This window comes from Mandrillus leucophaeus, unplaced genomic scaffold, assembly GCF_000951045.1.
Source record: "Mandrillus leucophaeus isolate KB7577 unplaced genomic scaffold, Mleu.le_1.0 Scaffold273, whole genome shotgun sequence".
Taxonomy (NCBI): Eukaryota; Metazoa; Chordata; class Mammalia; order Primates; family Cercopithecidae; genus Mandrillus; species Mandrillus leucophaeus.
Genome location: NW_012102843.1, coordinates 1738241 through 1749512, shown reverse-complemented (window position 1 = coordinate 1749512; position 11272 = coordinate 1738241). Strand labels below are relative to the sequence as shown.

The window sequence follows — 11272 nt, the reverse complement described above, 5'->3', positions numbered from 1 at the left end:
GCTGACTAAAAGGATTTCTTTCTTTACATACCAATTTTCCAGTCCCAGTGAATGCTGGCGATATCCTTATATTCCACAATCAATCTAAGATTAAAACAAGAGGTCACAGAGAGGTCCACATACTAATTTTCACTATTTTATAAGCATTTTAGTCACTATACTTCAGCTAAAGTGCAGAATTACACGGACTTTTGAATTTGTCTTAGAATATAAAAATAACTGTCTTCAATAAAAATGACAATAAAACCAAAGGAGCTCATAAAGATATGTTTGATTCCCTTATAGGTGCTCTGCAATAACAGTCAAGTATAGGAGAAAAATGTGATATTATGCTTTGTTTTTGAATAAGCTTAGGAAGTTAATGTGTTAATATTTTCTGGAAATAACTGAAAAAGAAAACTCCTTACTGGTAAATGCCTCTACCACATGCTAATCAGGAATCCTAAGCAACACACATGTTTAAGAAAACAGGAAGTAATTCTTGATATTTTAACAATCCTCTAATAGATACTCAGCAAGTTGTTAGGTAATGGCAAAACCACAATTACTCTTGCATCCACCTAATACTAATTTCAAATGTGAATTTGGGCCAAATAAATAATGAATATTAGTAGTTATCATCTATAATATATTTGCTTATTTTGTTTTTAGAAAAAGATTGTAGAATCTTACAGCTGTATACCACTGATAATTGTTCCAAACAGGCCCACCATTCCTAAAAATTCCTGTCTGCTCAGCTTCTTCACGATGTATTCCTCACAAACGTTCGAAATGGCATAGAGGGAAGCCCCAAGAAGGACCAAGATGTCCCCGATCAATACATCACTCCCTGCAGGAAGACAAGCCACAAAAAGCAAAACACTGTCAACAGGTGAGCCTCTACAGTGTGCCTCCAGGCGGTCATCTGACTCGTGTTCATTTAAATGACGCTAAAGAAGAAGAAACTGGTCACTAGAAGTTTATGTGTGAGAGTGTGTGTGTGTGCGCGCGCGCGCATGTGTTTGAGACAGAGTCTTGCTCTGTTGCTCAGGCTGGAGTGCAGAGTGCAGTGGCTCAATCTCGGCTCACTGCAGCCTACACCTCCGGGTTCAAGTGATTCTCCTGCCTCAGCCTCCCGCATAGCTGGGATTACAGGCACCCTCCATCAGGCCTGGCTAATTTTTGTATTTGTACTGGTCTTGAACTCCTGAACTCCTGAACTCAAGTGATCCGCTCACCTTGGCCTCCCAAAGTACTGGGATTACAGGTGTGAGTGACTGTGTCTGGCCTAATTTTTGTATTTTTGGTAGAGACGGAAGGTTCACCATGTTGGCCAGGCTGGTCTCGAACTCCTGACCTCAGGTGGTCTACCCACTTTGGCCTTCCAAAACGCTGGGATTACAGGTGTGAGCCACCGCACCCAACCTGGTTACTAGAAGTTTAAAGTCTCTTACTCTTCTCACTTTCTGGTTCAATTCTGCTGTGATTTTTCATAATGTAATTCCTCGGAAGTCTAACAGGCTAGAAATTGATGGTATATATCATAATGTAAGGCCTCAGAAAATGATTCTATGACATGACAAATTAATGGAGTTCACTGAAGAGGTAGGTCAATTTGAAAAATGGAAACCTGCTTTCAAAGTAATTTTCCCTCTCAATCCAAGGAGACACTTAACTCACTTGCAGATTGGGTGAATCATAGACCTTAATTAGATTTTATAGTATCAACTGTAATTTTCTCTCTCAATCCAAGGAGACATTTATTTGAAGCTTGGATGAATTCATAGACCTTAATTACATTTTATACTATCAACTGAATTCAACACAAAGTGAGGCAAAGTGTTCTCACCTACACAGTGACTTAAAAAGAAATACTCCAGTGAACAAGTTTCTTCGCTGATTAAATAAAAAAAGAAAAAAAGAATCGACAGTAGGTTTTCCAGTAACCAATCTTAAACGTATGGACAAAAGATTATTGCAAATATATAAAGAAACTTTGCTCTCAAGAGACAAACAAAACTATTTAATGTAACAAAAAGGAAGAAAGACTGTAGGCTGGTAGGAACATACAGATTGTTTTGTGGAGGTAGTTACAAAATACCAGATACAAGTAAATCTAAAAATATAATTTTAAATGTAGTTAACCAGAATGTATTTTCTGCTTTTTACTATAAAAAGATATAGTTTGCAGAATAAAAGTGAAAACATAAAATTCTGTGACTGAAGCACAAACATGTGACACTATCTTACCTGAATTGTCTTCCCTCCCTGCTAGTATGTCTGCACCAACCATGGTTCCTACACCCAACAGACAGACAGCCACAGCAACGAAGTGGATCACTCTGTATCTTGCATAAAGAATAAACCACGACAGAGCCATCAACACAGGAATCCCAAAGCAATCCAAAAGCTGCATGGAAAGAATCAACAGTTTAAAACATATCTCTCATTAGCTAAAAGATGAGTAATTAAGAAATAATAGGAGTCAGTATTTATAATAGGAGTCAGTATTTATTGAGCATTTATTATTGCCAGCCCTATACTAAGAGCTTTACCTGAATTCACTCATGTAATCCTCACAACAACTCTATGAGACTGAAATTACAATCCAATTTTACACATGAGAAAATGAAGGTACAAAGAGGTGAAATGAGTTGTCATAGTTAAAAATGGGATGACAGCTGGGCACAGTGGCTCAGGCCTGTAATCTTAGCACTTTGGGAGGCTGTGGCGGGCAGATTGCTTGAGCCCAGGAGTTTGAGATCAGCCTGGGCAACATGGTGAAATGCTGTCTGTACAAAATAAAATAAAATAAAATAGTTGGGTGTGGTGGTGCACGCCTGTAGTCCCAGCTACTTGGGAAGCTAAGGTGAGAGGATCACTTAAGCCTGGGAGTTCAAGGCTGCAGTGAGCTGTGATGGCGCCACTGCACTCCAGCCTGTACAATACAGAGAGACCCTGTCTCAAAATAAGTGAATAAATAAAATAATAAAATACAATGGAAGAGTCAGTTGCTGAACACAAGAATTCTGCTGAGGGCCTGTGCTCTTTACCTCTATGCTCCCACCTGTGTATATCTTTTTTATTTTATTTTATTTTATTTTATTTTATTTTATTTTTTTGAGATGGAGTCTCGCTCTGTCACCCAGGCTGGAGTGCAGTGGCACAATCTCGACTCACTGCAACCTCCACCTCCTGGGTTCAAGCAATTCTTCCTGCCTCAGCCTCCTGAGGAGCTGGGATTACAGCCGTCTGCCACCACGCCCAGCTAATTTTTGTATTTTTTAGTAGAGATGGGGTTTCATCATGTTGGCAAGGCTGGTCTCGAACTCCTGACCTCAGGTGGTCTGCCTGCCTCCGCCTCCCAAAGTGCTGGGATTACAGGCGTGAGCCACCATGCCTGGCCCTGTGTGTATCTTTAAGTTCGGTAGACAAACATTCCTTCCTGCAGGCAACCATTTACTCAGCCAACAAGTATTTGCTAAACACCTTGCATGTGTGAGACACTGTGAAAGCAGCTAGAAATAGAGGTGAACAGGACAGAGCAAGCTGTGGCCTCAGGAGCACACAAAGCTAGAAAGGACATGGAATAAATAATCACACCAGATATTTCACTGGAATTGGGCTAAGTGCTACAAAAAAGCACCGGTTACTACGAGAGAACAGACACCATCTCCCTGACAAAGCGTCCAACCCCACCACGTGAGACACACTCGTGCTCACGGCAAATATTCTTGCTCATCCTCCTCACGTGCTTCTCCATCACCTGTTGATAACAGGTCCAGAAAACACTAGCTATACACCTGATATTGCTCATCTGGAAGGCAGAGGGATTAAGCATGCCAAAATTATAGCAGGCCCAAAGTTGTTTGCAAGATAAAAGATAAAAAAGAGAGTGAATTTGCTCAATTCTTAAATTCACAAATTTAATGTGCATTCAAGGATAAAATATATTCAAGAGATTCTTGATGCATTCCAATGTATTTCTTTCAAGGAAGAAATATATTCCTTATACCAATAATATTCCTGAAACTGCTGTTTTATTGCTCACCCTGTTGTTTCAAACCTTGTCCCTGATTCTCTCCGTATCTGGTTAGTCTTGAACAAGACAGGCCCCTAATCTCCAGCAGCCCATTCAATCCTGTCCACAGTTGTTTACTGATTGCCTTTCACTGCAGTAGCATCAGTGAAGTCCAACGCATCATGTGTAGGAATGGCATCTTGCCTTGTTATTTATTCCAGCTGCAGAACTCTAATCTCCTAAGTGCTTTATTGAGCCTGCCTGAATAACAAAACATTAAACGATGCAAATGATAATACCCTGTCCCTGAAGACACCAGCAGAATCCAGCCATATGGCTTAACAAAATCTCAACTACATTCCTTAAACAAAAAAAAGTAGAAAAAGACATTCTAAGAACTACCACAGAAGATTCCCTTATCCTTGTGTCTTAAAATCAAACTTAAATTTGCTCTGTCTTTAACAATTTTTGTTGGGCAATGAGGGAGCTGCCTATGTCATGGTCAGAGCTCCAGAGACCTCAGGCCCCAGCCCCACACTGACCAGCTAGATGTGTGGTCCCCAGCCAGTCACTCTCCAAGTCAAAATATAAAATAAAAAGATCAGATAAAATGATCACATAGGTTCCCTCCGACTCTAACATTCCATGACTTCTCATCTGATATCTATCACCTTCAGACATGTGAACCTTCTTTTCAAAATGCATACTTGGTGGCCGGGTGCGGTGGCTCATGCCTGTAATCCCAGCACTATGGGGGCCAAGGCAGGAGGATCACTTGAGGTCAGGAGTTTGAGACCAGCCTGGCCAACATGGCAAAACCTTTTATCTACTCAAAATACAAAAAAAAAATCAGCTGGGCGTGGTGGCGCATGCCTGTAATCCCAGCTACTCAGGAGGCCGAGGCTGCAGGGAACCAAGATTACCCCACTGCACTCCAGCGGGGCGACAGAATGAGACTCCATCTAAAAAAAAAAAAAAAAAAAAGCCAGGTGTGGTGGCACATGCTTGTAATCCCAGCTGCTCAGGAGGATAAGGCAGGAGAATCACTTGAACCTGGGAGGCGGAGGCTGCAGTGAGCCGAGATCATACCATTATGCTCCAGCCTGGGTGACAGAGCAAGACTCCTCCTCAGAAAAAAAAAAAAGTATTCTTGGGGATGGATGTCTTCTCTGATTGTTTCAGTTCTAAGAGTATCAATTTAATTTTTAAAAATTATTGTCTAGTCACAGTAAGCAGGGTACTAAGACAGACCCTGCCACGTGGTTAGTATAAAAATGAGTCAGACCATATTAGAGGTACGATAGAGTATAGAAGAGAAAATGAAAATTGAATTAGCCTTTGACAATGAGGGGAGCAGGCTTCAAAAAGGACTGCATTCTAGGAAGAACAGAGCAGCACAGGAGAGAAGGAGCAGGCCATGAGTGGGAAATGGGTTGATGTGGCAGTAAAGTGGGAAGGGACATGAGCAGAAACCTAGGCCACATCATGATCTTCACGTGAACTATGCCATGACTGTTGGTAATTACAGAACCTTCTAAGGAATCCTTAAGAAGAAGGTTCAAAGACCACCTAATCTAAATTTCCATCTTTTTGGACTACCCAGGCCAGAGATTTACTCAGGTGGAGAACCAGCTTGAATCAGTCCTGTGACAGTCGTCTCTGCTACTGGAGAAAACATTACCTTGTTAGATGCCTTTTTTATAATATATTCCTCACTAGGACTGTAAGTGCATGACTTGTGGCAACCAAATGCTTAGGTTTTTCTAAGGGGCTAGTGTGAAAGAAATTGTTTTCAATTTCTTTGAAATTGAAAGAAGGCACGAACTTCAGTCGCAAATATCCAACTGTAAGGGTTCTGTTTAACTGTGTTGAGGCTTTGCACCAATTCAAAACTTTTTATCATTATTAGAGATCAAAGTTCCTGGGAATTGTAATCAAGTAATTAAAATGTATATGAGATTACGAGAGTAGGTGTGACAAGAAAATGCCATTTTCTGCATACTTATGTATACTTCATTAACCAATGCTAAAAGTACACTTACTCCTATTAGTGATACTAGGTAACTTCATTCTCATGCTTCATTCTCTAGGTAACTGCTGGGTTTAATTTTTGCGAAACTTTAGGTTCTTTGTGTGCCTCCTATGGTGTCTGTCTTAATAAATCATTTCCTATCTCAGCTTTTTAACCCATACTGGTCAAAGTCCAAGAGGTTTGCTGAGAACAATGCTTAGCAAAATGTTACAGAAAACAAAGTATTTAATATAAGGCACTCTGGCAATAACATTTAATGTAGGTTTACATTGGAAAAATACTGAGTTCTCAAAAATCCTTACATTTTCTATGCGAAATAAGTCTAATTTCAATTTTTCCAGTCCCTAAAATTTAGAGTCAAGTAAGAACATCTCTGTATTTTGTATAGTGAGAGAGGGATATATAAAAAAGTTATAAACTTCAAATCCCACATCTGATACAAACTTTTATTATTTAAGAAAATGAAAAAAAAAAGTTATAAACTTATTAAACTGTGACATCTAAACCTGGCATTTGAGTCTATCTCACTTTCACCTCCATTTATAAAACATTTTGTAGTTAGTAATGGTGAGTTAATGTTACGACATATCCCATAGTTCGCTAACATTAAGACAACTGAAATCAGTTGTCTTCAACTTTACTAAGTTGAAAACCTCTGCAATGTAGGAATGAATATTTTTCTTTCAATGCAGCAAGAATAAACCTAACAAAGAAACAGGGATGGGAGTTTTAACTCTGGCTACCACCTCTCCCAAAAATGTCTAATGGGTTTCTTCCAATGGTTCCTTTGTCATGAATATCTACTATGCTTGCAAAGCTCCAACTTTCCTATAGAACAAAGGTGTATCTACTTTCATATGCCATGTTTCAGCAGCATATAAAACAGAACACACGTCAACACCACAGCATCAACTGCCAACTAAATATTTACGCTTACTGTGGTAGGAACTGCTCTGCCATAGCCTTAGCAGCTTGGGGGCAGCTTAACTTGTATACATTTTCACTAATTCTAGGAAACAGTACTCATCAGAGCATATGCTCCACTAGAAAACAGCACCCACTTGTGTTTAGGTTTTCTTCAACTGAACAGATTTTCAATAAAATGAGGTCAACACGTATGACTTCGTGTTCTCCTTTTGAAACTATAAAATCCAAAGTGGTCAGAGGGCTCCCTCTTACCTGGACACTGGTTAGAGTTGTGTACTGGTAGGCTCTGACAATCATATAATTAGCTTCCACATCTGCTAGTCCCAGCAGGATGTACTTCCACCATTTTCTTTTCAAGATTACTAGAAGGTTATCACTGCCTGGTTGAAAGAAATCTGGGTCAGTACATGTTATTTGCAAATGATACCATACATGTTGATTTGAAGATAAAAGAGTAGAAGCAAGAATTTCTTTTCTTCTTCTTCTTTTTGAGATAGGGTCTCATTCTGTTGCCCAGGCTGGAGTCCAGTGGCGCAATCTCAGCTAACTACAACCTCTGCCTCCTGGGTGCAAGCCAGCCTCCCACCTCAGCCTCCTGAGTAGCTGGGACCACAGGCGTACGCCACCATACCCAGCTAATTATTTTTGTATTTTTAGCAGAGATGGGGTCTCACCATGTTGCCCAGGCTGGTCTCGAACTCCTGAGCTCAAGCGATCTGCCTGCCTCAGCTTCCCAAAGTGCTGGGATTACAGGCGTGAGCTACCACGCCTGGCTATTGTATATTTCCAATGTGGCACCCTCCCAGTGTTATGAAGGTTATGGTCTTCATAACCCAAACTCCTGCAACAGCTCACCAGAGTTAGATTTTTTCCTAGTATGAAACCCTAGTTAAAATGTCATCAGAGACCAAGTGTTCAATAAAAGCACCAGAATGAAAGTAAGAGAAAAGTGGTTAAATTCCCTTTCCTAGCTGGGCATGGTGGTGTGCACCTGTAACTCCAGCTACTCAGGAGGTTGAGGTAAGGGTGGAGGACAGCTGGAGCCCAAGAGTTCAAGACCAGCTGGGCTTACATAATGAGACTTCACCTCTTTAAGAAAAAAAAGCGGGGGAGGGCAGGGCGGGAGGAGAGCCTTAAGGAAAAGAGCTAATGCATGCTGGACTTAATACTTAGGTGATGGGTTGATAGCTTCAGCAGACCACCATGGCACATGTTTACCTATGTAACAAACCTGCACATTCTGTGTACATGTACCCCAGAACTTAAAAAAAAATAACTTTTTAAAAAATCCCTTTCCTATCATAACAGAAATAAAATTTCTGGATATGAGCTTGCATGTCGCCATTTCTGACAAGCCATGGACTATCCTAGGAAATGAAATGTTTTCCTAGAAATTAATTGGTTATTTAACTTCTATCCATGGGCTTCTTCAAAGAAAAGTCTGCATGTGATCATTCTTTTGGAAGAGATGTGCTTTCAAGTGAAAAACAAGTACATTATAAGTTTGAGAAAAGGCTTAGTGGCACACTGAAGAAACACATTTTATTCCCCCAAATTATATTCAAATTAATTGGATTCACTACTTTGGAGAATCTGGCATCACAGGAGATGCAGAGTTGGCACATATATGAGAAGGCTTTATGGCAAGATAACTCACAAATAAAAGTAGTGAGAATCATAACCAAATAATTATCAGTAAAATCCAATTAGCAGGAACATCTTGAAAACACAGACTTAGGCCGGGTGCGGTGGCTCACACTTGTAATCCCAGCACTTTGGGAGGTCGAGGTGGGCAGATCACCTGAGGTCAGAAGTTCGAGACCAGCCTGGGCAACATGGAGAAACCCTGTCTCTATTAAAAATTAAAAAAATTAGCCGGACATGGTGGCAGGTGCCTGTAATTCCAGCTACTAGGGAGGCTGAGGCAAGAGAATCACTTGAATCTGGGAGGCAGAGGTTGCACTGAGCTGAGATCGTGCCATTGAGCCGAGATCGTGCCATTGCATTCCAGCCTGGGCAACAAGAGCAAAACTCCGTCTCAGAAGAAAAAAAAAAAAACAACAACACAGAATTAGTCTTCCTAGCATCAAATGGCATAGGAAGTACCTAACAACCACCCCTTAGGAGACTAACTGCACTGATACATTTGGGAGTCTCACCGAATTCCTGAAGGCCAATGCTTTCACAAAGAGCAAAGTATAGGGTTATTAACCATGTATAGTTCCACTCCCAGCTCTTTTTTTTTTTTCTTCCTTTGGAGACAGGTCTTGGTCTGTCATTTGGGCTTGACTGCAGTGGTGCCATCTTGGCTCCCTGTAACCCCAGCCTCCTGGGATCAAGCCATCCTCCACCTCAGCCTCCCAAGTAGCTGGGACTACAGGGACATGCCATCATACCCAGCTAATTTTTATATTTTTTGTAGAGAAGGAGTTTCATCATGTTGCCCAGGCTGGTCTTGAACTTCGGGCCTCAGGCGATCCTCCCACCTCCAACTGCCTAAGTGCTGGGGTTACAGGTATGAGCCATCACACCCAGCCCTAAATTTCAATAAAAACCTTTAGATAGCTGGTGCATGAGATGAAATTAATTACTGTAATTTCCTAAGTGTGCACAGTGCTGTCCTTCTTCACTGGATTCACTAACCTTTGTCAGGCTTTTTCTTCTGCTGTGTCGGCCACATGACTCAAAAGCAAGTAGTAAATTTAGAATCAGACCTTCAAACCCCTTTACAACAAAGGGTTAAACTAAAGTTTTAAAAAATAATGAAGCTGGACGGGCATCTGTAATCCCCACATTTTGGAAGGCCGTGGCAGACCATGTAAGGTCAGGAGTTCGAGACCAATCTGGCCAACATCTCCACTAACAATACAAAAATTAGCCGGGTGTAGTGGCACATGCCGGTAATCCCAACTACTAGGGAGGGTGAGGCAGGAGAATCGCTTGAACCTAGGAGGCAGAGGTTGCAGTGAGCTAAGATCACGCCACTGCACTGTACTCCAACCTGGGTGACAGAGCAACACTGAAGCTGTAGCTACCAGGAGTCTGTGGGGAGGGAAGGAGGAATGAATAGGTGGAGCAGAGGGATTTTTAGGGCAGTGGAGCTGTTCTGTTTGATACTCTAATGGTAAATGTATGCCATTATACATTTGTCAAAAGCTATAGAATGCACAATACCAAGAGTGACCCCTAAGGTAAATTACTGATTTTGGTTAATAATAATATATCTGGCTGGGCCCAGTGGCTTACGCCTGTAATCTCAGCACTTTGGGAAGCCGAGGTGGGAGGCCTGCTTGAGCTCAGGAATTCAAGACCAGCCTGTGCAACATGGTGAAACTCTGTCTCTACAAAAAATACAAAAATTAGCTGGGCACAGTGGCTCACACCTATAATCCCAGCACTCTGGGAGGCCAAGGCAGGTGAATCACTTGAGGTCAGGAGCACGGTGAGACCCCGTCTCTGCTAAAAATACAAAAATTAGCCGGGCGTGGTGGTGTGCACCTGTAGTCCCAGCTACACAGGAGGCTGAGGCACAAGAATCACTTGAGCCCAGGAGGTGGAGGTTGTAGTGAGCCAAGATTATGCCACTGCACCAAAAACAAAAACAAACAAAAAAAAAACCCAGAGACCTGATCTACACAATCAACTAATGTTCCATTTACCATCTTTATTTACTTGTAAGTAAACATTTTGGAGAGTAAGGTTCTTGACTTTAAGTGTTTTTAATATCATCTTAATATTTTAAAATATTTTTTAAATTGGTGGGGGGACCTAACTTGTAATGACATTTATACTTTTTAGGTCGGGTCCAATGGCTCACGCCTGAAATCCTAGCACTTTGGGAGGCTGAGGTGGGCAGATCACTTGAGCCCAGGAGTTAAGAGACTAGCCAGAGCAACATGGCAAAAACCCTTCTCTACCAAAAAAAAAAAAAAAATTAGCCAGGCATGGTGGCATACGCCTGTAGTCCCATCTTACTAGGGAGGCTGAGGTGAGTGGATCACTTGAGCCTGGGAGGTCAGGGCTACATACAGTGAGCCAAGATTGCATCTCTGCACTCCGGCCTGGGTGACAGAGTGAGACCCTGGCTCAAAAACAAACAACAACAACAACAACAAAAACCACTTTTTTTGGACAACTTCTCTGTTACGAACAGTAGGGTGCTACTTACTTTAATCAACAATTTCAGAGAATTATGCATAAGTCTCTAGTTACTACTTTCACAGAATTCAGAGGTGTCATACTTTTCTAGTAATTTTTATGAAGATAATTTTGTTGAAAAGGTAATTTCCACATTTGACATACCTGATCGAAAT

The 11272-nt window shown here is 41.3% G+C and overlaps 1 protein-coding gene across 1 annotated transcript in view; it reads right to left on the bottom strand.

The window, feature by feature from the left end:
- The window catches only part of SLC35F2 (solute carrier family 35, member F2), a 20444-nt gene extending 9178 nt beyond the window's left edge, over window positions 1-11266 (bottom strand). The window contains exons 1-5 of the mRNA XM_011984747.1: window positions 11262-11266; window positions 7212-7339; window positions 2230-2389; window positions 673-829; window positions 32-84 (exon numbers count right to left, since the gene is read on the bottom strand). Coding sequence (XP_011840137.1) covers window positions 32-84; window positions 673-829; window positions 2230-2389; window positions 7212-7256 — 415 coding nt within the window. The 5' untranslated portion in view covers window positions 7257-7339; window positions 11262-11266. The remainder of the gene's footprint in view (window positions 1-31; window positions 85-672; window positions 830-2229; window positions 2390-7211; window positions 7340-11261) is intronic.
- Between the last annotated feature and the right edge of the window lie 6 nt (window positions 11267-11272).